The sequence below is a fragment of the Cyanistes caeruleus genome, chromosome 16, assembly GCF_971803275.1.
Source record: "Cyanistes caeruleus chromosome 16, bCyaCae1.hap1.1, whole genome shotgun sequence".
Lineage (NCBI taxonomy): Eukaryota > Metazoa > Chordata > Aves > Passeriformes > Paridae > Cyanistes > Cyanistes caeruleus.
In genome coordinates this window covers 5,949,804-5,975,325 of record NC_141716.1, presented here as the reverse complement: position 1 = coordinate 5,975,325, position 25,522 = coordinate 5,949,804, and the positions used below count along the sequence as shown (strand labels likewise).

Here is a 25,522-nt window from a genome sequence, read left to right as displayed (position 1 = left end):
GATATTCAGAATGAACTCTGGGAGGCTGGTTCAAGTGGCTTATTTCCAAGGCAATTAAGTCTTTCTTAAGTAAATGTGTGTAAAAAATTCTCTCTCAGCCTGGTGGCACCTGACACTGCTGACTTCTTAATACGCATTAGATCTCCCTGGCTGGGATTGGAGAGAATATCACTGAAAACACAGCAGAAAAATAGCTGGGTTTGTGTGTGTATGTGTTGGAATATCTTCAGACTGCATGTTCCATCCCCTCCTCAAGGCAGGACTCACAAACACTGGCTCCTGACACCGCACGCCCACACCGCTGCAGATGTCCTTCAAGAGACATGCTAAAAGAAACTCTCTATTGATTTCTTCTCCATCACATCACTCGAGACTTGTTAAATTGGCTCGGGGAAGTTAGTAATCATTTGAGAGGAAGAAATGATTCCTCAGCAAATGGAGAAGCAGCTTTTTTTAAATGAGAGCGCCTTAAGCCCGTGCCTGAAACTGGAGACTTCTCTCACCCTTCAGGCTCTCTTTTTTGTCCTATCATTTGAGAAATGCAACTGTTGCATGGAAACCTTGAATAATCACTTGGTATCAATACCCGGGGACCTTGGCAGCTGCACTGAATTACTCCTTGGTCACAGTGCCTAGTGAAACTGCGGCTGGAAATGTGGCTGCAACCATGCCAGCTACTCGGATTGCATGGCTGAGGTGCTGGGGTGTCAGCTGTGCTTTTCCTGCAGGGTTTAACCCTTCAGGAATTGCCTCCTCTCTGCTCCTGGCTGTGCCTGTTTTGTCAGGAATGCTGACATACAATAATGGAATATCCTAGGTTGGAAGGTACAACGATCCGGCAAGCTCCTGGTCCCACGCAGAACAATTCCTTCATGTGCCTGAGAGCATTGTCCAAACACTGTGTGAGCTCTGCCAGTCTGGGAGGCAAAACCACTTCCCTGGGGAGCTGTTCCAATGCCCAACCACCCTCTGGGGGAAAAACCTGTTCTAAATATCCAATCTAAACCTCTCCTGACACAACTCCATGCTGTTCCCTGGGTTCTGTCCCTGCGCATGCCATCCCCAGAGGTACTACGACACTAATTTGAGCAGCCTTTCTCAAGTTCAGTAGTTGTTACATGTTTTTGGTCTCCAGACCAGCAAGACAGGTGCGGGATTTCAGTGGATGAGGGAGGATTTTCAGTGCTGCTTCTCGGGTGAAGTGGTCTGTGGCACAAGGCACCCCCTCAGACTAAGAAAAATTCTGGCAACTTCCAGTGTGTGTCTGTCTCCATGTTCTTCCTTTATAGCCATGGAGAAATAGAAAAAAGAGGGTTGTGAGTGGCTGTTTGTGGGATGTTATGGCAGGATTACCACATTAGTAAAGCTGTAAAGGTGTGAATTTGAACCTTGACTCCAGTGTGGAGGTAAACGGGTGCTGCTGATGAGTTTGATCCAGGGGAGGAACGATGCCTGTCAGGTTTCCTTCATACAGGCCTAGATCACACAAAGGCAGCTGCATCAGCCAGATATGGACAAATTTCACCATGGACAAAGTTTACCTTGCTTTTACTCTGACATACCAGAGAATTTGGGGAATCTGCCTTCTACCTCTGCCATCCTCTACCTGCTCATCAAAGAGTGATGAGAATTTGTTGTGCAGCTCAGCAAGTTAATATTAGGGAATTACAAATGTGAAATGCAGATGATGGTGGTGTAAAAATGCCGGAAAGCCCTGATTAGGAGGGGCCTTTCCCAACATTGGTGAGTTCACAGGGATCAGAGAGAAAATGACAGATTTCACACACCAGTTCTGATGAATTTTACAGATCGCCCTGGGCTGCTGGGAAACCATTTCAAAGCGTAAAAGTCATTGAGAATTTTTCCTTTCTTGTGCAGTGATGAGAACAATTTTTGAAACACTGTGCTTTGCTGTCACCAGGCTGTTTTCCTCAGCAATTAATTCACCAGGCTGCAAAAGGAGGGGAAGGTCAGTGTGCGGTTCCTCTGGCCATGGCCTGCTGAGGGTGTGCCGCTGTGATGCTGCTCAGTTTGGCTTCTCTGCCTCCCTGGTCCCTCTGGAGACAAGAAGGACACGTCTGGGCTATTGCCACCTCTCTTGGGTCTTCTACAATGATGGTCTTGGCTTCAGATGGCTTCAGTCCCAGAGCAGCAGTTATTAGCCCAGGGTAATGGCAGGTTAAAAAAATTACAAGTTTAAAATTAGACAGTCAAGAGTTCTTGTCCTTTTGTTCATACTGTCTTTCTAGCTGGTTCAGTAATATTTCTCTATGTTTAAAGCCTTCAATAAGACACATGGGACATATCACAGAGTCCAGTTTTTACAGCCAGAGCTGGCTGCCCAAGGTGACTGGAGGCAACCTCAGGTCACCAGCAGTTATATCCTTTCCCTGCATCCAGTGTTAGTCTTGAGAAGACAAGAGAGAACCCTTTCCTCCTCCCATGCAGGAAGATGATTTATCCTAGTTCAGTTGTACACTTTAAACTTCCACATTGTCCTGTGGCAGGAAGTTTCTCAGCTCATGCACCTCACATGTGAAGACTTCCCAGTAACCATTTTGGATGTGTCTGCAGGAAATCCTGCTGTGTGCAGTGCTGAGCTGCCACCACTCAGGCCACTGGCAGTGGGGCTTACTTCTAATTGTGACACAGAAATAAGAAGTGACATGCCACCTTGGGAGGGCTGCTGTGTGCCCTGGAGTAGGGGAGTGGGCTGGCTGATTAACTCCTGGAGCACTGCTTTGCCTTTGGGGTGTGCATGGAAATGTTGGAACACTCTGACACCGCTGTGTTTGATCAGACATCTGCCAAGGCACCGTGACCCAGCTGCCATTATTGAAATGGAGAGGAGGTGGATGTAAATGAATTGAGTGAATAAAGCACCCCATGGTACTGTGGGATGTAAGACCATCTCCAGCCTTCAGCAGCTGTGACAATTACAGGGTTTGGCTGTGAAGAGACACGTCCCCAGCTGATACTTTTAGCCTCTACTGCTCCTCTTGATCTGTCAGAGCAAGGAAGCTGCAGGTATTAGAGATAACAAGCTGTGGTAAGGTACTGCTGCTTTGTTCCAAGTGTGCTAATTTTGTTTCTTCATTTCTTCTAAAGCAAACCTGTGACTTCTCCCAGAAATTTGGATGTAATCAGGCGACAATAAGGTCCCAGTATCTAAGGCTAATCACCCCTGGTAATGCAGCTGGATCCATGTGACAATACATTTGGATGGGAAGAAGCTCTTGATTCAAGCACTGTCTAAGAATAGGGACATTCAGCCTTTGGAGCATCATTTGAACCTGAGGCTGTTTCCCATCCCATGGGGGGATTCCATTCCCTCCATGAAGTCAGGATGTGCATCAGAATGTTAAATTACATGCACATCCTCAGGAATTAAAGGAGGATAAAAGAAACAACCAGGATCTCATAAATATCCCTGTGGCCTGGTATTTGGAGAGGGCTGCCATAATGACCGCTTGACCAATTCTTTGTCCTTGGTCCTCTCCTGATGGTGAGGGATGCAGCTGCCTGTGATTGCCTTGCTCTGTGTACACATATCCCTGTACACCAATATCCCCGCTAAGCATCCCTCAGACACCATCCAGAACCCCTTAATCAAGAGAAATCCTTCTTATTATTCAGACTGGACTATTGAAGCAACATTTCATCTGCAAAAGCTGAGGGTGAGTTTGTACTTCAGGAAATACAAAATTCAGGAACTGAGAAATTTCGGTTGTCTTTCTTTTTTTGCTAAATTAAAGTTGTAATTTGTTTTATGAATTAAACTTTCAAGGTAGATGTGTGGTCCTGCAGCACTTGTGCAGGAATTCAGATGGTCAGATACACAGATAAGAAATCATATGAATGGAGATTACAGTATCAGGCTCTGGGAGTTTTAAGTCTCTCTTTGAAATACAGGTTCCTATGGCCTCACCCTTATTAAAAAGCTCAGGAAAGTCTGTGTTTTCCTTCACATGCATGTGGAGTCCTAGCCAAGCCATGCTTGGTTTCTGCAGAGCTTACCAAGATAAAAGTGCAGGTGGAAAAAAATGCTATTTCTGTCAAACTTCTCCTTTCAGCAGCAATACCTTTTGCTGTTTCACACTGTGTCTCCTTTGTGGTACAACTGAGCTGGAAAATAGCAATGCCTACAGGAGGGTTTTAGAAGCAGGAGGTGGAATAAGAGATGCAGAAAACCTTAAGAGCTGGCACAAAAGCCAGGTTCTGCCCTGCATGGCTGTATCCCAGTTTTCCCCTGCTGATCCCAGCAGTTTCCGGAGCATGTAACAAGTCCAGCCTAACCCCAGGCTGCTTTTGCCTGACTTGAGCTCCTGTTCTAATTCTGATGTCAGTTGCCTGACCCTACAGCGCAGAGTGAGACCTCCCTATGCAGTTTGTAAGGAGTGCTTTATCTGCATTCATGAAAAAATAAACTGATCTTTGCTCCGTTGCCTTTTCCATTCAAAATCCACCTTCTGGGGAATACGAAAACTGCCAAAGCTTCCTCAGTCCACAGTTTTCTGGGTGAAATAAATTGGTTTCTTCTCTGGGTGTTTTTCTTTCACCTGTAATAAAATGTGTTTTATTGTACCTGACTGCATTAATTGATGCCTTGGTTATGCACAGTGCACAGGTCAGATAATCAATATATTTTACCATTTAAAACCAGAAGGATTTGTGATCAATTCAGAGTCTGCCTTCTAATCTCATGTATTCAGACTTTGTTTGTTTGTTTGTTTTGTTTTTCCCCGTGGGTGATGTGAATAACAATAATGTTGTTAATATAAGGTTTTAAACATTCCTAGCACTTGAGAACCAATCCTGCTTCCTTAGGGTATAGGCAGGCAGTTTTCCTCGGGTGAAATGATAGAGCTGCTATGATTTCAGCTGCCACCTCCTCACCCCACTGCAAGGAGCAGCGGGCTGTGCTTATTTAGAATGAAAGTGGAGCTGATCGCTGCTGGTGGGGAGTCACACCCGGCTTTGGAGGCAGAAATGAAACCCTGACTTGCTTCAGAGGAAGAAGGGACAGCCAGAGGCGACAGAACAAACTGTTGTGCAGACGCTGGAGCCACCGGAGGTTGCAAAGAGACGACCTTGTCACCAGATGAGGCTCTCCCAAAGCTTCTTATCCTGTTGTGCAGAGCTTAGCAGCAAGTCTGTCCCAATCACGGCGTGTGGAGTGTGACCTGCTCCCGAGGCCGGCCAGCAGTGTGTGTGTGCACAGGCGGGGCTGGCATCAGCCGTGCCTTGTGGATCCTGCTTCTCCTTCGGGAGGGGAGGCAATGGGAAGGACCCGGGCAAGGAAAAGCTTGTGGCTTTGCTCTGCTGTTCACAATTAAAGTCGACTGACTTGCTTTTCTACAGGTGCAGGGTACAGCGAGTGGTGCTCAAACAGAAGCACTTTTTGGAAGTAGAGAGATGCTCTCCTACCTCCCTCTGCTCCCAGTCAGCTGGGATTTCTTCCCAAGCCTGTGTACTTTAAAATACCCACAAATGTGCATTTGAAAGAAACCCGTGTCTTATCGCCCTTTAGGAGTTTGTCTTCTATGTGCACCTTCTCTGGCAAATTTTTGGGGAAAAAACACTGTATTTTAGGTTAGTTTGGGGCTTGGTAACGTCCAGGGTGAACGCAGCAGCACCTGCACGGGGGAGCATTTGTGAAAGAGGAGCTGCACAGCCCGTGTGTCCCGCACACACACCTGGCCAGCACAGCCCGGTGTCCCAGCACGGCCCGCTCACCCGCGTCCGGCCGAGAGAGAAAGGAGAGGCTGCCCCGTCCGGGGAATCCGAGCTGCCCCCGCCTCCCGGGGGAGGGCCGGCCGGGCCCGGAGCATCCCAGCGCGCCTGCGGGGGCCCGGGGGGCGCATCCCGGCGTTGGCGGCAGCCCCCGCCCCGCCAGCCCGCCCAGCCTGCGGGACGGCAGCGCCGCCGGAGCGTTGCCCTTTTAAGCTGTGGCCCCACTCGCCTCCTCCCCGGCTCCCGGAGGGGCTCCGGCAGCCGGCACCGAGCGAGCGACACCGAGCGACCTCCGCTGCGGAGCGGGCAGAGCCGAGCCCAGGGCGGCGGCGGGGCCGCGGCCACTGCCCTGCCCTGCCCCCGCTGCTCGGGGACCATGGGATGCTGCACCGGCCGCTGCACCCTCATCTTCCTCTGCACTTTGCAGCTGGTGAGTGGAGGCGCTCGGGGTCGGGGGGAGCCGCCGGGGACCTGCGGGTTCGGCTCCCCGGGACCGGGAACAAAAGCGCCTCGGTGCCCGCTGCCCCGGGCAGGGCTGCGCTCCTCCGCAACTTCGGCTCGGAGCAGCAAGGTGGAGGCATGTCGGGCTGCGCTTCGGGAACGCTCTGCTGCGCCGAGGGGAACTTACTGATGCTTAAAATTCAACAAAACGGGGGGGAAAAATAGTTTTCAATTAATAAGTTTGTTCTTATAAAATACAACTGAACAAAAGAAGAAAATTACTCTGTGAGAGGAGTCCCGGCGGCTCGGTGGCGATGTTGCAAAGCAAACCAAACTTCATCCGTGCCAAAACATATCGGTACCTTCAGCCTCTTTCATGGAGAGGTCCGCCCGCATCCCACCCTGGTCACCCGCATCCCACCCTGCTGGGGTTTGTGCTGGTTTGGAAGGAGTTATTTCAAACCTCCTCGGGATGAAGTGCTTAGATAGAATGTGCCTATTGACGTGCATATATTTCTGTAGGAATAAACTTCCCAGTGTGTGGAGAGTGCGGTCCCTGGTGGGCACGGGTCGGTCCCTGCTGGGTGCGGGTTCCTGGTGCTTATGACATCTGCATTGATGATAAACAAAGGTCTGGTTGTTCCCTGAGTGTCTGCGCATCCAGCCTGGATCTGGAGGGTCCCCTTCTTGTCAATAGCTAATGGGCTCCAGGGCTCCTCCAGCCTTAAAAAGGAAATGACAGCATCCAGGATTTTAATTTCATTGACTTCTCCCAAATTTTCTTTATTTTGGAGCGTTAGCAGTGCGCAGGAAAGGGCAGGCTTCCTGCAAAGTTCTTTTGAATAGTTTGCTGGTGCCAAGGGGTGAGTTAGTTAAAACTCTTTGTTTTGGAATTGGGTGCTGTGACAACGTTTCTTTTTCTGCAAAGAGCCAGGGAGCAAACACAGGACTGAAGGTGGGAGAGAGACACTGGGAACCTGCTAGTTTTGAAATGATACCCATCAGCCTAAAATTGAAAGGAAAGAGGGTGGGAATGCACCCCTGTGAACCCAGACTAGCACAATCGGAAGATGAGTGTGGAGGATTTGACTCATCATTAAACAAAATACAGAATAGAAGTGATGAGGTTTTCTTGCACAAAGCGTCTTGCTCAGCATATTTATGAGTGAGTTGAATGGCTGGGGAGTGTATTTAGTCTCCTGGATTATTTCTTTTGATTTTTCACCCGTGATCACACAAGAAAGAAGCTGTACCCTGTATTACGTTAGAAATTGGCGTCTCAGCACTCACTGTCTCTTAAAGCCATCACTATGTCATCCTGCTCTAAGCACACACTCACACCCTGGGGGAAAAGAAAAGGGGGGGAATGAGAAAAAGAAAAAGCCATGAGCTGCTGGTGCTGTTCTGATTTCTGACAAGCGTGGGAGTTTTCTTGTATCCAAGATACAGGGACAAAGAACCCCCAGCATTTTATTTTCCTTAAGACCCTCCTCCTTGAAGAAAAGAATCAGTTTGGCTCATTCTTAAGCAAGTTTGGATGCCTCAGCTGTACCAATTTCCCATGGCACTTGCTGGGTGAATTGGTAGAGCTGGAAAAATGTGAGCTATGGTGAGGGAATTTCTGGAGCTGTGCTCTTTTGAGGATGAGGACAGGAGATCCTGGCCAGTTCCCAGCAAGAGCTTGGGTGAGGGTGAGATCCAGCGTGCTGCTTTTTTATTTACTTTATTATTTAATGAAGCAAACTTTGTAAATCATCACATCACTTCCACATCCGCATGGCCAAGTGACGTGCAGGACTCGCTGCTGCCCAGGGTGGGCTCTGCTAAGACAAAACACTGAAGCAATCAGGCCAAGATCATCAATAAATTATAGTGACGTGAACTTCCTTTGTTCCTCTCATGTCTCTCTGCTCAGCTTCATTTGATACTTTGAACCCTTCACAGCCTTCCCTGTTTGTTGCCAAGCTCTGTGTCTCCCACTGCCAAAGTCCCAGGGGTGAAATTCTGGCTCTCGTGTGGACGTTTTGCCTCTGACTTAAATGGGGACAGGATTTCGGTGCTGGGATCTCCCAGTTCAGTTCTGCAGCATACCCGAGATCTGTTACCTGTCCTCCTGTCTGCTCCTCAAAGCTTCATAGGGCTTTTTATATAAATGATGAATGGAAACACGAACAACCCCCCCAAAAAACTCGAATCAGGGATCTGAGTTGCAATGCTTCATATAGATTGTTTTGTTATTAGGCGCAAGTAGTTGAGTGAGTGTGTGGGGAAGTGTTTGCACACTGCAGTCAAAATGTTTCCCTGGGAAAAAAAAAAAAAAAAAAGGCAGAAAACAAACAAATTCATCATTTGCAGTGTGTGCTCCCAAAAAAAAAGTTTGTGCTCCAGCCGGAGAGCAGAACAACGTGTGAATTGAAGGAGCTGCTACACAATGCGAATACCAACGAGCTCCTCAGCCCCCCTCGGGCTGAGCTTGTGGCACAGGGAGAGGAGGAGAGCGTTTGCATCTGTCTGAAGAAAATCAGGGCTGACTCCCCAGCGGTTTGCTAATCAAGGGGGGAGGGAAGGCTGTAGTTTGAATAAATAATTTGCCGTGTTCCAATTTTAGATTATTGTTTCCTTCAGGCGTCCACGTTCGGCTCGGTGCTTTGCTGAGCGGTGCTGCAGGAAGCTGCAAGAAGGTTCTGGCTCTCCCTCCCTCTGTCCTGGTGTGCATCCCTGTCCCCAGTCCTTCCCCTTTTCCCTGTCCAGCCCTACCTCCAGCAGCATTTTGGTGAAAGTTGGCCAAGGTCAGGGCTACCCTGCAAAAGGGCTTATCCTCAGCAATGGATGGCATGGAGGAGGACCATCAGCAAAGTGTTGGGATGTTTTTCCAGGGTTTGTGATTCCCAAAGGGGTTGTCGCCTCCCCATTCTCACTTTTTCCAAACACCTCTGCTATGCAGGAGCTGTTGTCACCTACAGCAGACCACCAGCCCTTCCTCATCCCTCTCAGCCTTTGGGCAGGTGCATATTAAGAAACAAGAGCAAAGTTTAAATGAGCCATAGGCCTCCCCAGGAAAAAAATCATGAGGTTCTCTATCAGGGAGCCTCTGTAGTGGGTTAAGGAATGCCCCTGGTAGGAATTAGAACTGAAAAAGTTTTGCCAAGGGCAGGATTTCTGAACCCGAGTGGAATGAGGCTGTCACACCCACCAGTGGGCTGGGTGGGTCCTGGTGAGGAGCCACAGACCAGGGCTGGGTCTCAGGCAGGGAGATATTAAATAATCATTGATTTGCTGCTTTCCTCTTGGCCAGTGTGAGATTGCACCCAACTGGTGAATTTTCTGGAGCAGTAAGTGCCTATGCACTGGAGGCACTATGTGAATTTATTTCCACTGAGCATGGAAAAATTCCCTCGCTCCCTGTGCCCTGTCCCTATAAATCAAACAACTGTAGTTTCTTTACATTCTGTCCATGGATTGAAAGCTCAGATCCCAAGCAAAGCCTGGAGACAATTTTACAGATCCATTATAAATCCCTCTAGAATAACAGCTTCTAATGGAAAAAGTGACTAATACTTCAAATGAGCGCTGAACAAGGCACCCTGGGACGGGACATTGAGACTAACCAAAAGTAACTATATACATTTATTTATTTATTTCCTCCTGCTATCTTTCTGCCTCGCTCCTTTCTTAGTGATTCCTTTTTAATCTCTTACAGAAGAGGGTGACCAGTTCTGGAAGCTATTTGAAACCAGCACAGATCCTTCCCTAACTACTCTCTTGAAGTGGTTGTATTGGTTTGATTGAGGCATAAAATGATGCAGAGCACATGAGGAGTGAGGGCAGAAGGGGAGTGTGGCAGACTGGCAGTGGGATGCCATGGAAAGGCCAGGTCTGAGCAAAAATGAAGTGTAAGTCAAAATAGTTGGAACAGGGATTTTTTACAAGGGTGTGTTGTGATAGGGCAAGGGGGAATAGTTTTAAATTGAAAGAGGGTAGGCTTAGATTGGATATTGGGAAGAAATTCATCCTTGTGAGGTTGGTGAGGCCCTGAGATGCTGTGGGTGCCCCATTCCTGGAAATGCCCAAGGCCAGGTTGGATGGAGCTAGGAACAGCCTGGGATAGTGAAGATGTCCCTGACCATGGCAGGGCGTTGGAATGAGATGATCTTTAAGGTGTCTTCCAGCCCACACCACCCTGTGATTCTGATTCTGTCACCTGATCCATCAGCACACGTGGGCTGCAAGAGGGAGGGTGGCAGAGCATGTCCCTCTCCAGGGTAAGGAGGACACAGGATTGCAGTGTCTGGGCGCTGTAGAAATGCCTTGCTTGGCTTTCTCCTCTCCTCTCTGGGAATCATTTGGGCTGGAGGTTGCGAGAGGAGAGCAGAACTTGTCTCTCCCCTCCTTTGCAGCTGCTTCTGGAGCCAGGGCAGAGTCAGGCTGCCCTGAGGGAGCTGTGAGCCTGCACAGCTGCGGTGTGGCTGAGCACAAAGCCTTGGGGGGAAGAGCAGGTGCAAGGGGAAGCACAGCGTCCCTTTGCTCATCAAGCTGCTCAGGACCCCTCCAAAATTACCTTGTGCTCTCCCCAGCTGTTTATCTTCTCCATGGCTTATGCTTAAATTCTAACCCCTCCAGGGAAAGGGCCGTCTTTGGTGGATGTGCACAGCACCCAGCTCTGTGATGGCTCCAACCTATCCTGAAGTCCTTGAACAATATTCCAGTCTAAATAATAACGTAAGACTGAAGGCTGCGTCTGACAGATGCTGTCTTCTCAGTGTCTGTTCCAGACAAAGGAAAATTAAAGCTGTACCAATAATAGAGCTCGTCAGCATTTTCCACTGGAGCTGACTCTCAGTAGAAACCTGGGGATTTGACTAAATGAATATTTTCATGAGAAGTATCTGCTTTCCATAGGCAATCCTGACTTTTTCTCCCAAGTTTTGGCCAGAATATTTTGGCGAAAAGTCAAAAATGTGCTGGCAAATGTTTGCTGTGCTGGCAAACATTTTTAATTTTGGAGTGGTGGAGCTTTTCTTACAAAAAGTTAAATTTTTGTATGAGATTTTTCTTTTCTTCCCCCGATTTTCCTGAGCAGCTGGAGTCAGTACTCTGCAGCACAAGGAAAGAACGAGGGAGGAGCAGTTTAGGGTCTGTGTTTCAGAAGTGCCCAGCTCTCCTGGCTCCCCACATCCGCCTTTCCTATGATGGTGCTGGAGATTGCAGATGACTCACAGGAACTGTGTCCTCTAACCAAAGCCACTCAGACCAGGAATGAAACTTGGCCAAAGCCAAGCCAAAAAAGCAGCTGATGGCAGGGTGGTGTTGAAGTCAACTCTCCTTGGAGAACTGGGGTTTTATTTCGGCTGACACAGTGTCTTTGTCAGTGTCTCTGATTTTTCCCAGTCACTCTCTGCTCCTTTGGCTTCCCATTTTCCTCTCAGTAGAAGAAGACAAGGAGCTGATTTTCCCTGATGGGGACCCTCTCCCTCTGGCTGGTGTGGGGTTAAGGGAGCTGACGTTGCTCCATTGTGTGCTAATAATATATGGAAACTCGGATCATTTTGGCTGGGGTGCAAAGTGGAGCTCTTCCAAGAATCTGCTCCAGGGGCCCTCGAGTATGAACTCTTGGAGAACAAACTGGATAACAAAGGCCAGATTGTGATCTCTTTTCCTCCAGGAAAACCTTGGACTAGCCCATTGCTTTTTGAGCACATAAGAAAATACATATTATCCAGTGAGCAGCAAGTGCCCCAGCTGTAGCCCTGCCTTTCCCATTAACAAAACGTTGGGTCTGAGGTCAGTAGAACTGAACCTTTCTTTCTTGTTAACCCCACCCCCCCGAAAACCAGGGATAATTTGTGATTTAATGTTCCCTTTGTCCCCACTCCTCCCACAGTTGATGTGATGAGCACACCCAACTGCACAGGTTGTGTCTCTGCATTTCAGTTTGGTGGAAAGAGAGCTTTCTACCAAGTGGAAACTTTTGTCTCAAAAGCAGCACATTCTTCACTCCTTCCCTGTCTCAAGAACATGAGGAGGGAAAAAAAGACATTTCTGGACAAAGAAAGAAGAAAATACCTTGGCATTTAGCAATGTTTGCTGAAAATGATGGGGGTGTTTATTGTGCCAAACCCCAAATATTTTGAACTTTTACAGAAGCTTGAAAACACTTCTGAAAAATGTTGAAAAGTCTCCCCAAAAGGAAGCTGGTTTGTTGTACTTTTGTTATATTGGGGTTGTGCACCCTGGAGGTTCTCACCTTTCAAATATCTCTGACATCATCATGTCTCCCCCAGACCCAACTCATGGTGGGGTTTAAGGAGAAAGATCCTCAAAGGGAAAGCACAGGTTTGGGTGTTGCTCAGGGTGGTGCTTTGCTGCAGTGACTCATCTGCTCACAGTGGTTTGGGGTATTTTTGTTGCAGAAGGAAACTCAATGAATAAACGCCCTGTGGAAATTGGAATCTGAGATATTTCGAAATTGTTCCAGAGTCATAATATTACCTTAAAGTTCATGAGATTTCAGACTAAGAATAAACAACTTCTGCTTCATTTGTTTATTGATCTTTGGTAAGAGTCAGAATCTTATTTCACCTTCTTCTTGCCAGGGATAATAGTAGGGATTACAAAAGTATGGATTGACAGGAGTAAAAAGTTGAGAATCAGTAGTAGTAAAGTAATAATAGGAGAGAGGGTGGTAGTAATAAGGAGGAGAAAAATGGAAATGGTTGAAATATCTGGCAGAAATCTCTGAGATGATGTTTCAGCAGGGTTGCTGGTTCTCATCAGCGTGTCAGATTTGTGTTTCACCTTGAGCACAGAGAAGTCAATGGTGATGTTGCTCTGGCTCCTCCTGCCTTAGCCAAGCCCTGGCCCCACATCTGAGAGTCCTTGTGAAGAAAAGAAGTTTTATTTTGCTCTGTGTTCTGAGGCTTCACAGACTATGGAGGAGCGAGCAGCAGATCTCTGCTGGGGCAGGATCAATATCTCCTCCCTTGACTTTGCTGTAGCTCATTAACATCAAATGTCTTTTCCAAGGGTTGGCTTTTGGTCTATTTTCCACAAGTACCTAATTGCCATTTTCCTGGTGTCGGTGGCTCATTCTTAGCACAGCTGCGTTTGTGTCAGAACGTTGGACACAAATATGTTGTTTATCAGGGAAGCACACGTCCCAGATTTTCTCTCAAAGGTGAGAATTCATGGAAATCAGGAGCACAGCTTTTCTGGTGCCCTTTCCCCCATCGTCCATCAGGTGCTGCTTGGGTGATTCCAGGTTCAGTAATTGAGATGTCAGATTCCCTGACACCTTTGGGCTGAAAGGATGATGAGGTGGAAGCAGTGACCTCAGCTGCCATCTGCCTGGGCCTAATGAAAATATACTGTGGGAACTGTGGCAACAGCTTGTCTCCATCACCTGCTCGAGGCGGGCAGACGTCACAACTTGCTGTGCCAGCTTCCTTTGCCACCTCTCAGCGACTGGCCAGCCCTGCAGGCAGCTTCCCACCTGCTCCCCTGGCTCTCTCTGGCTAGCAAAATATCTGCTTTCTTCCCTTTATTTATTTGTTTTTACCCTCCATTTTTTCCCTCCAGTGCTCAAAACTCAGTAAAACCAGGATCCTCATCGTGCTCTTTTGAACCAGCAGAGCAAGCACACAGAAGTGTGCCCAGCCCTGATGTTCAGGGGTGTGGGAGCACAGGTTGTCCCTGTTGCAGCAGCAGAGCCATCCCAGTGCCCAGCAGTGGCGGGGGAGGGCTGGGTGTGCTGTGCTCTGTCCTTGTGCCATCCCTGTGACCTGGGACATCCCTGCCCTGAGGTCAGAATGATACAGGACACACTCTGGCCTTCCTTGGGGAACACTTGGCCAGCTAGTCTCCTGGGCTAAGAGGAAAGAACAAGAATTGAACAGTACTGAGGATAGCTCAGTTTCATTTCTCCTGAAGTCCTAAGACCTTATAAAAATGGATTTAGGTGCTCAGATGGACACACAGTTATAGAAAATATACAAAGCCTGGGAAGATGCTTCCTGTGACCCTTCTCAGGGGACCAGGACCTGTCTTGTATCTGTGGTGACCCTGACAACAGCCTTGGACCCATTAAAGCATTTGGTGCTGATTTATATTTTCCAAGTGCTGTTCCCTGGGGATAGTTCATCTGTGAGCACCATTTCATCTGAGCAGGAAGGTGAGATAGAGGACACTAAAGAAGGGGATGGAGCATTTTATTACCCACAACAACTTATAAAATATTGAGTGTAGCCTTGCATGGTGTGCTCTGAGTGCTGTGGTCATCCATCATGGAAAAACAGGCTCCCCACAATTAACAGTTTGTCGCTGTCTGTCTTCAGCTCCACCTGAACATTACCTCTGTGGTAACCAGAGCTCAATCTCAGTACCAGCATGGTTGACCTACTTGGAGATCAGGAGGAATCTTAAGTCCTGGCCCTACTCAGGTTTGTTCATATTTAGGAATTTTGGATGTTATTCTACAGAACTACAACAAGAGCATTGTCCTGCATGTTAGAAATGTCTTCTTTGAGTTGAGAGTACACTGGGTTCTACTCTAAGGTCTCCAAGCAAACTTCTTCCCTGCCTGAAGCTCAGCAGATGGATGGTGTTTTTGCAGAGGGAACGTGGCAGGGTCTTTGCTTAATATTGCTGCTATGGTCCAGTTACTTGGGAGAGTGTAACTCTGTGCTGTGAGGGTTGGGAGCAGCCTTTCCTTCTTTGAGAGATGCTGGATCATTGGCACTCCTTTAAGAGCTCCCATGGAAGCACCACATCCAAATGCTTCTTGAACTAGGATGTATGAACCATGAGTATGGGCACTTAAAAAAACCCAAATTTCTTCTTCCCTGATAATGAAGTACTGAGTGAAGCTGGCTAGAGGAAAATCTCTTGAATCAAAGATCCACCTCAGCAGGACAGGAAAGAGCTGGCCTGGCCTGACTGTCTTGGACCTTCATTTGAGGTCATTCATTTCAAGAGAGCTTGGAAGTGGCACAGACCAGAGACAAGTGGTTGCCAGCTCACAGGTTCACAGAGATAAGGACCAGGCCCATGGGCTGATGAACCTGCTGGAGAATGACCAAAACCTGAGTCCTGAGTCTTGGGCAGACTCCCAGAACCTCCCCAGAACCCAAAACGGTTCTGAGGTTCTGGGCCAAACACCTGCTGTTCAACTGCAGCACAAAACATCCCTGATCCCTGGAGGACAGTGAAGGGAACATCTGCATCTCTGGCCAGATCTGAGGACTGTGCACTTAGATAACTTGCATGAACATCTGAACTACTGGTTGCTTAGCCAACACAAACCCAGTTCCCAATTCCCCATGGCTGCTGGTAATCCCAGGTTTCCATGTGGGAGATGGGAATGGGTTCTGACAGGCTGCTGGCACCCCTGGCTCCAGCAGACAACACTCTTCTTGTGCTGCCATTGTGGGAAAGGCAATACACCTGCTTGTATTGTAGATGTACAGAATTAGGGGAGAAATCTGATTATCCTAATTACTCAGAAATGCTAAATATGTGCAGAATACCGTTTGGCTAATTAGCCTGGGAGATTGCTGGCTGTTCAGCAGGGAGCAGAGCGGGTGCTGGGAGAAGTGTGATGGGAGTTCACAGGCTGTTTTGTGCCCTTTGCTGTCTGAGCATGTGGAGAAAAGTGAGCTTGGATGCTTGGAGATGTGATTACCAACCTTAAAGCAAATTAAAAAGCTGGGAAAGTGCGATTTTTTTTCAGATACCTGTCGCTTTTTAGGATTGTGGATCTCCAAGTTTCCCATCTCATTTTGAGCTGAGACATCCAAGGGAAGGATGAATTTGCCTTACTGCAAACATCTGGTGAGAGCTCCTGCACAGCACCTTCTCAGGGAGGTGTGTTCTACTCCTTGTCTCGCCTTGTGCTGACACAGGCTCAGCCTCAAATGCTCCTGAAGCCTGAGGAGACCCTGATGTAGCTGGTTCTCTGAATGGTGCTGCTTTCTTTGCATTTAACAGGCTCATCTGCACTGCTGAGGGGGTCTTGTGGCCCCAAATCTGGCCTGAGGGGGTCTTGTGGCCCCAAATCTGGCCTGCTTTTCCCAGAGGCACAGGGCAAATCAGGCAGATGCTAAGCAGGTGGAGGGTGGTTCATGCTTGGATCCCAAGGTATTAATCCCCAGATATCTGGATTCAGAGAGCCAGACTGGTTCCTCCAGCTGCATGCTGGACACAGATCGCCCAAGAAAACCCTGAGGCTGTTTAGGAGGGCTGCAGGGAGGCTGGGACAGGTGATGTGCACAGCTTGGTGTGTCCTACAGCCAACACAGCGCTGCCATCAGGCCAGGGCCAAACCCCAGGTCTTCTGGGAATAATCAGTGCCCAAAACTCACATCCATCCATCTCTTTGTGTAACTGTGCTTCCCCATGTCTTTAAATAACCCTGCCTGGCTTTTACTCCTGACTTAGCAGAGATGAATGTCCACCTCAAGCTTTTCTGGAAAGGTTCCCCTTCCTGCTCCTGCGAGCTTGGGGTCAGCCCAGCACAGCATTAGCCAGGCACTTCACTGGGAGAAGCTACAAAACATTTGGGCCTCCAGGGCTGCCACTGAGAGAGCTTAAAGCTGAGTTGTGTGACAGCAAGGAAGAATAGATAGGGCGATAGAAAAACTGCCATGGCTTCAGACAATAAAGACTGTGTCTCCCTTGTGATGAATAATGGCTCTTTGTTTTATTCCTTAGATGACAGGGCTGTTAGAACTGCTGAGAACTATCCCAGTGCTAAATATATGGGTGTGCAATAAAGGCTCTGCAATCCATGAACTGAGACTGAATGGATACTTGAGTGAATCATTTCAAGTACGATGAATTTCTGGAGCAGCTCACAGTGACAGGAGGTGGCGGCGCAGTATCCTGTAGGATGCTTTCCTTGCATGAGATGTATCCCAGGTTTCATGGCTGCCAACTTTTTTTCCCCATGAAGCCTCCCTTGGCCCTGTAAAATTCCTCACTCCCAGTTTAGGCCACTAACCTCTAAACAAAGGGCATTTCAGATGGAGCTCTGGGGTTTGGTGCTGAGACACTGTCCAGATTTTCTATCAGAAATCCCAGGATCCCAATCCTGGCACACACAATGGGAATGAAGCAGTAAACCCCAGGTTCAGCTGTAGGCCAGGGCTGAGAGCTCATCAGAACCCAACAGAAACAGGGTCCTGCTACAATAAGGAGGAAAATGCTGCATCTTCCTGCTGCAGTATCACCAGGCTGGAGGAAGAGGTGGTGCCCAGATGTTGTTGTCACTGTCTGGAGTCACCTCTGAGTCCTGCCAGATTAAATTTCCTTGAAATTACTTAATGTAGCAGCAAGGATTTGAATTTCCATAATGTAGATTAGCACTTTTCAGTTTTAGCTAATCCTTGCAGTCAGACCCACAAGCAAGAACATGGGAGGATTTGGGGGTCAAAAATGGCCAGGAAGTTTGGAGTAGGAGCAAACCAAAGATGCCATTGTTCCAGGGATGAGGAATCATCTCACACCTCCACAGAGAGCTGTGGATGAAGCTTTGGTGTCACGAGCTAATAGAGGGCAAGTGTTTGTCCCTTTCCATGGCTGAAGGAGCCACAAGAGTCTGTGGGGGCCCCCTGTGTGAGCTGCTGGTTGGAACTGAGCCCCACAGGGTCACCAAACTCTTGCCCCATGGAGACACGATCACAAAGATTTGCTGCAAGTGAACTTTGTTCTCCAGAGCTGCCAGAGTGGCATCTATTGACCAGCCGCTATTTTCAAAAGGAGGGGAAAGTGGAAAGAGAGAGGGAAAAGAGAAATTCAGCTTTGCTGTTGAATAAACCATGAGCCATTGAGGAGCTGCGAGTCTGCAGCAGGGGAGGGGCAGGGGCAGTGCAGAAATAAGGGGACAAAAATGTCATGCGAAAAATGAGGCACAGGAGGGGCCTGGCCATTGTGTGACACTCCTGGAAACTTGGAGGGTTGGTTGGTGGGAGGCCAAAAGATGTACACAATGAAAGAGAGACACTTGAGTGGACTGAAAATGCAAACAAATTGGGTAGCACAACGGAGGAGATAAATTATGCTCATAAAATAAACAATGGCTGAGTGACACTGGATAAACAGTTACATATAATAACACCACTGTTTGTCCCAGCCACCCTAATTGGGAGGCTGGGCAGCATCCGATGAAAACTCTGCGTTGCACATTTTCCCCTTTTAATGAGGAAGATTTTCCCTCCCCCCTGGAAGCTTCCTCCCCCCAGTCCCATTTAGCAGCAAACTGAAAGGCCTGGTTTCATTCCACTTTCCCACAGCAAACTCATCCTGGCAGGAACTGCATTAAGGAGGACAAGTAGAAAATGATAATAAATTGAGGACTTGCTCTTATTTCATCTTGTGACAAATCTATCCAGTGGGTGACTCAGGGAGGGTGATAAGAGCATGGACTGGGCTGCTGCTTTCCTTTTGGTGCTTGGTCATGTGGAAAATAACCCCATTCTAGCTCTCACTCAAAAGGGCTTTCCTTTAAAAATAATGCTTTTTAAAAGGCACTGAATCCCTATTTACCCTGTTGGAAAGCCAGCAGCTCGCCTCCATCAAAGTGAACGTCACGGCTCTCATTTCATCATCCACTTGGGCTGAGGAGCAAAAACAAAGGGCATGCAGCACCAAAAATGAGGTGGTCAATGCTATCAGTGCCAGTGGGAGAATTCAGTAAACCTTAGTGGGTTTTCAGCATGGTTCTGTATTCCTGATAAATCCCTGATGAGAATCTTTGGTTTTGCTGAGCTCCTCTCAAACATAGCAGGGAACAAAGCGGTGCAGGAGACAGTGGGCATGAGAAAACCACAGTGACTTCCCCCACAGCCACTCTCATGCTGTGAATCCCAGAAAATCCACCCTGGAGCCCTGATTCCCAGCACTCAGACCATGTTTTGCAGCAGAGCTGTGCTCTCACCCTTCCACAACTGCCCAGAGCGGTTTGCAGTTCCCAACCTACTCTGTCACCCGTGAAAGAGGGAGGCACATCTTCAGCCTCAAATCATGCCTAAACTTTTTGCCAGCTCCCTCTTGAGATATTTACTTGATTAATCTGTTTGAGCACTTTGTGTGTCTCTGTTTTCTTGCGTTTATTTGGGGAAAATAGAGCTGGGTTTCTGCTCTGCAGCCTGTGCTGCTCATGGGGAGGTACAGCTGAGGAAGAAGCTCAGGAGCAGCTCAGCCTTCCTCACCTCTGAGGGACCATGCTGAGGGTGCTGGTGATTCCTGAGATATGGGTGACAGCTCAGAATTCATCTTCCATCACATAAAATTGGCTCTGAAATGGCTGGAAAACCGGAATATCCCTAGTTTATATGCCTTGAGGGAGGCAAGGAAAGCCAGGGTTTTACCTGTAATTGCTAAGGTAACTTATCAATTGCTTAAGTAGGACTGATTTTCTTCAAGAGTAGCAATCAGATGATGAAAATCAATAGTGATTGATTCATTTTCTATCCACTTCTTAGAGGGAAGTTCTTTGTGGGGATTGTGGTTATTGGAAAATTCCTGCAATACCCTGAAAGCCTCTGACAGTCCCTGATTTGAACAAAATCATTGTTTTCCTGTTTGTTCCAATTTAAAACTCTTCCTGTCAGAAGCATTTTACTGGAACCAGAAGCTGAACTGCTAAATGCTTTTCATGCCCAAAATACTATTTTCTTCCCAGTTCTTTTTCATTTCATGCTCTGATGACAGGCCTGGAAATTTGCTGGTACATTCATTAGGGGAGACTTGGTCAGTATTTCTTCACTGATATCTATTTTTCAGCTGACAAAATGGCTACATGTTTTTTCAATTATAATTTTTCATTTTGTCCATTTTTTTTTAACTGATATAAACACATTTTTTGTGTTTTGGTTAGGGTTTTTTTGGGCAAAGCACAAACATTATTGTTACTGGCGATGATTAAAACCCAGCTGTCACAGTATGGGTCACTTTATATGATGATAGTGTGGATGAAAAGCAAACAAACCGCTTGGCCTGTTTGCAGCCCAACTCCTAAAATACCTCCAGCTTCTCATTTGGGGGATGCAGGCATGGGAGCAGGGGGAGTTCAGCTCTCTGTGCTGAGAATGTGACAGTGAAGGGAAAGCTGAGGGTTAGGGTTGGTGCTGCTGTCATTGTGGGAAGTTCCCAAGCTGCCTCTTTTTGCCACCACAGGCAGGTGGGCATCCAAAAAACCACAATGGCAGTGAAGATGCTGTTAGTGCACAGGATTATTGCTGTGGAATGTTACAGAAGCTTTTTACAAACAGGACCCAAGTTTTCAGCAGTTCTCTGTGTGAAACGATGTCGTTACTCCTAATTTCACTGCTTACATGGGAAGACAGTCCCCAGTTGTGCTTGAGGGTTCAGTGTAAGGAGCAGGAGCAGGAGCTGCTCCACGTGGCATTACAGGGGGCAAAAAGCATCATCTGGAGCTGCTGGCAGGTGGAAAGGGAAAGCTGCAAAATAATGGGAACTGCATCCCTTTGGCTTCATGTTGTCTCTTCCTAACACCCCCAAACTGACAGCTAGGTGATAAGAGCACTTCTCTGTGTCCTGGTGGGGTGAGAAAGCCTTGTCTATGAAAAAAAAGGGTCCATTTGAACAGTAATTGCCTTGGAAGTCTCTGGGTGACTGTGCTGTGTCCCCTCCTGCTCCAGGCTGATTAGGATGAGCTTTCCTTCGAGGAGCAAAGCTGCAGCAAGACCGTGGCAGCTCCCAATTTCCTAGATTATTAATAATAACAATATCATTTTCTCTCTTCCCTATTTCTCACACACCCTGCTTCCCTTTTAATGAATTCTCCTCTCTTGCTGTAGACTCTGCAGTGACACCAGCCTGATTTGTAATGTAAATAGGCAGCCCAGTGTAAAGGCGACCTGCAAGAGCACCGCAGGGCTCTAATTATAATTTTCATTAAATTCCTTCTGTTTACGAATATCCAGGCAATCTGGCATTGCAGCAGAAGCAAGAGGAAATTAAAGCACTGCTACCACTTAGCTCCAGTGTCAGGGAGCAGGGGCCCAGCTGTCGAGCAGAAACTGAAGCAAGGCTCCTACGGACAAAGTTTTGAAGAGTTATTTCAGCTTTGGCATCTTTCCTCTCCCGAGCTTTTACCCCAGTAGCAGGGCTTGCGTGTTTTTCCTTCAGAGGACCTGGCTGGTGCAAGTGTTTTACACGTGATCCATTTGTGACCTAATTAAGGGGATCAGCTGCTGGAGCTCCCAGTGCCATGTGCAGGAAGGAGCTGGGGGAGAGCGGGTGCTGAGCCGGCCAGAGCGGGGTGGGAGCTGTGGGTTCAGGCAGAGGGACAGAGCAGGGGCCTTTGGCTCACAAGGCCCTGGAGAATTCCTACAAAAGTCCAGCAGCACAGGGAGAATTTGCCCCATGTGCTGAGAGCATCCTGTGGAGCGCGGGCTACTGTGACACAGCTGTACAGAGAGCAGGGCTTTGCTGGCTGTGCTCCATGGCCACCAAAAAACTCTCACCCTCATCTTCTGCTGGATGACAAAAAGGGCTTCAGGTGGCTTTCTGCAGGTGTTTTGCCTTCTGAGAGGCATTTTTGTCTCTCAGGCAACCACTGACCCTTCCTGAAGAGGAGGTGCTGCAGGTGCCAGCCATGAACAAGACTGGCAGGGGACACCAGTGAACACTTCTGTTCGTACAGCCAAAAGCAGGGGGTGGTCTCAGTGTCACTTGGTCACAGCAGGTCTTTCTTGGGCTGTGTGTGGACAGGACAGAGGGAAAACTGAGCTTGGCTTTTTGAGCCAGAAGCAAGAGCTACTGCTCCCTTGGGGAAGCTGCCAGTAGTATATTTACAGCCACAATTCAGCTTTGGGGTAAACAGCAGCAAAATAAAATTGCAGTTTGCAGTAAGTGCCTATAAAACAGCAAAGAGAGACAGAATTTTTTTCTAGACTGGGTGAGTCCAGCTGGTCTCTCGTGGGCTTTATAGACACTGAGAGTTTTGGTCAAACCTCTGAATAATTTAAAGTGTTTCTGGTACACTTGAGAGTTCCTGGGATCTCTGAGCTCTTCGCACTCTGCTGCTCCCACACCCAGGAGACTCCAGAGAGCTGCTTCAGGAGGTGACAGGCTGGGCAGTGCTGGCCCAAGCAGTGTTTCAGGGCAGCCTTGTGCCTTCTGTGTCAACCCTGTCGACAGTTTCCCTCTCTGTTAGCTAAGCAGATGATGTCTAGGATAGCAGGTCAAAAGGATATAGGTTATATTCCCTAAACACAACCCCTTGGCTAATTTTCAAGTATTTTCACTTTTTTTTCCCTGCACCCCTTTTCATGGGAAGAAGCCCAAAAATCAGAAAGCTTTCATGGCTGAGCAGAGTCAGGGATCACACAATATAAAGCCCTGTTGGTAGGGAATAAATCTCTCTATTAGAAAATTAAATTCCTGCTGATCTCCAGCACTGCTCTGCCTCACAGAGTGAGGACTGTTTAGATGGGTTCATAACTGGTAGCAGATCTCCAGAGGGAAATGGCTGCTGAGTTAATGGCACACATTTAATATATATTATTTCATGCAACAGGGAAATTTGTCCTCCTGGTGGGAGAAGTTTTTCCCCAGAGCTGAAGCTGTCAGCCACGCCAGGATGTTGTTTGGGGGAGCAGCTGGGATGTTTGCCCAGGATCAGCAGCATGAGGTGGGATAAGATAGCTCAGCAAGTTCTTCAGCAGCTGAGGGAAAGCCAGGAGTGTGGGGCCTGAGCCTGGGCATCTGGGTGACAAAAGTGTCAGGCACTTGTTGAGGACACTCACTGGGTTTTATGTCTGTTACAAATGCAGTAACCTCCCCTTCACCCCAGTGCCTCCTCTCTCTGTCCCAGAGCTGAAGACTCAAAGCTGAGCCATGAAACTGAGGGGGGAGAAAAACATCGGGGGGGCTTAGGAGACAACACTGTGGGCACAACAGATTAATTTAATTATGTTTGGGGAACTTAGGTGGGAGTGCTGACGTAGGTTGCAAATAAAACAAGTTTGTCATTCCCATCAGAGTGCTTTTCTGCCTAAATCACAAAGGCACCTGATTATTAGTTGAGGCTGATTGCTGCTCTCAGCAATCAGCAATCACAGCAGCTCCCATATCCTGGGCCTGCATCCCTGGGCTCTGAGCCCCAAGGGGAGATGGAAGCCATAAAAACAAACAGGCTGTGAGGGGTACAGAGCACAAGCCTCATTAGACATGTGACTGACCCTCATTTGGGGGAAATTGAGGCAATCCCGAGCAATAATTTTCCTGAATCATTCCTCCTAGGAAGCAGTCTTTTTCCTGGGTGCTGGATTCTGAACAGCATTCAGAACATCAGTTAATCCACTGTCCTGCTGACCACCCTGCTGAGAAGGTTGTGGACAAGGAGAGAGCACCTGTGGATGTGGCAGGGACCATGGGATGTGGTGTCTTGCTAGAAAAAGTACTGCCAGCTCCTGATGTTTTGCCAGTTCCGTGGCACAGTTTAACACTTGGAGTAAAAAGGCTTAAGAGGTTTGCTTGGATGTGTGCCTCAAATTGTTCCAGGGGAGGTTTAGAGTGGATATGAGGAACAATTTCTTCACCAAAAGGGTTGTTGAGCATTGGAACAGGCTGCCCAGGGCAGTGCTGGAGTTGCTGTTTGTGGGGGGATTTAAAAGATGTTAAATGTGGCACTTGGGGACATGGGTTAGTGGTGAGCTTGGCAGTGCTGAGGGAACAGTTGGACTCAATGATCTTAGAAGGCTTTTCCAACCTTCCATCCAAAGGATTCCATGATTCTGTGAATTGTTGTGCATGGCCCATGTCTTCAGCTGAGCAGAGCTGGTGGTTCTAAAATGCACTTAGGAAACCTCAGGCCCTCTGGAGCCAGAGCCTCAGCTCCAGACACAACACAGCCTTCTGCACTGCTCAGTGCCAGTCTCATCCCTTATGTTTAGCAGGATTGTGCCTTCCCTGGAATGCTAAGCAGCATTTGGACATGTGGGACTGAATAGTGACGTATCTTTGCAGCTCAGATGTTTCTGGGAGGCTTTGGCAGCAGAAAGCTCAGGGTTCAAGGTCACAGCAGTGGCACTCCTGAGAGCATCACTGCCCACACACAAAATGATGCTGGGAGGGGAGAACTCGGAGCTCAGAGGTGCCAGGCTGGGGGGAATGAGGAGGTGAGGGCTCAGCACTGGGATGTTTAACAGCAGGATGCCCCAGGCTTCAGCAGAGAAGCTGTGATGAACATGGGGAGGGTGTTACCCCTGCCCAGGCTCTGCACAGGATGGTTCTGGGCTGGGAGAAGTCCTGATCCTTGGATGTGGCACAAGGCAGCCTAGAAGTTGTGTTTGCTGGAGTGTGATGCCCTGGAGCAGCTGCAGGGAGTGACCTGGTGTGGGACAATGGTGGGGACACTTCCCTGCTGCCCTGCCAGGCCCTTTGGCAGGCCCAGCACAGTGACCAGTTTTCTGCTGAAATAGAAATGACTTCAAAGTATCAGCCCTGCTGTTGGAGGCCTCTCTAATGTCTGTGTGAATAGCAGAGTTTCAGCAGCTTCTGGGGAGAGAACAGAGCAGAGGAGCAGAGAATGGGGCACATTGTACACAGTGGCCAGAGTGGCCAAAGATGCCTGAGAGAGCAAGTGACAAACAGAGACCTCCTGTGCAATTAGTCTCTTGACCTCTGTGGTGGGGAGAGGGATGCTGGGAAAGGAGCTGTGGATCACCAGGCCCCAAGGAAGGTTTCCTTGACAACACTTACTGAAGAAAAATGAGATTTTGTGAATGCAGCGGGTGTGAGCATGTGAGAGGCTGACTTTGGGAGAGACAAGGACGTGGCACCTCGCAGAACGAGCCCCTCCATTTGGGGATGGGAAGCAATGGTTCACTGAGCTGCTTTTTCAGATAAACTTAATTAAAGAGCTATTGCAACCATTCATATTTATTTAGAAATGCAGCCACTGTGGTAAAAGCAGGCTTACTGTTTAATTGTTTTTCTGCTCACAGAATCTTCTCCACCTTGAATAAACACTAGCACAGAAGGGAATTTTTTGCTCACTTCTGATAGTTTCAGCACACAGCAGCTTGGGTTTAGGATTCTTTAGTTCTAGCATTGTCCCAGCATTTACAAAGTCAAAGGAATTATATAGAAAGATGTGTAGAATTAAACATTATATCATAATAATACCAAGATATTAATAATACTAAACAGCAGATAGGTATTTAGTATTGCCAAACTTAAACCATGTGGAAAAAGAAGATAATTGTGTTCAAAACCTAAATGGATATATTCATCAAATTATCCAGTCTGATACTTTTTAATTTCTTCCTGTTGTTTCAGGTAGCAGGATGTAAATTCCCATCCTTGCATGTTGCCTCCTAGGGGC

The 25,522-nt window shown here is 47.9% G+C and overlaps 1 protein-coding gene across 3 annotated transcripts in view; it reads left to right on the top strand.

Annotated features, from left to right (window-relative positions):
* Positions 1-5,830: 5,830 nt before the first annotated feature.
* The window catches only part of NKAIN4 (sodium/potassium transporting ATPase interacting 4), a 49,011-nt gene continuing 29,319 nt past the window's right edge, over positions 5,831-25,522 (top strand). The window contains exon 1 of one of the 3 annotated variants that reach the window (XM_023939661.2): positions 5,831-6,163. In XM_023939661.2, coding sequence (XP_023795429.1) covers positions 6,110-6,163 — 54 coding nt within the window. In that variant the 5' untranslated portion in view covers positions 5,831-6,109. The remainder of the gene's footprint in view (positions 6,164-25,522) is intronic. The other 2 variants (XR_002868877.2, XM_023939662.2) reach the window with 2 other exon arrangements.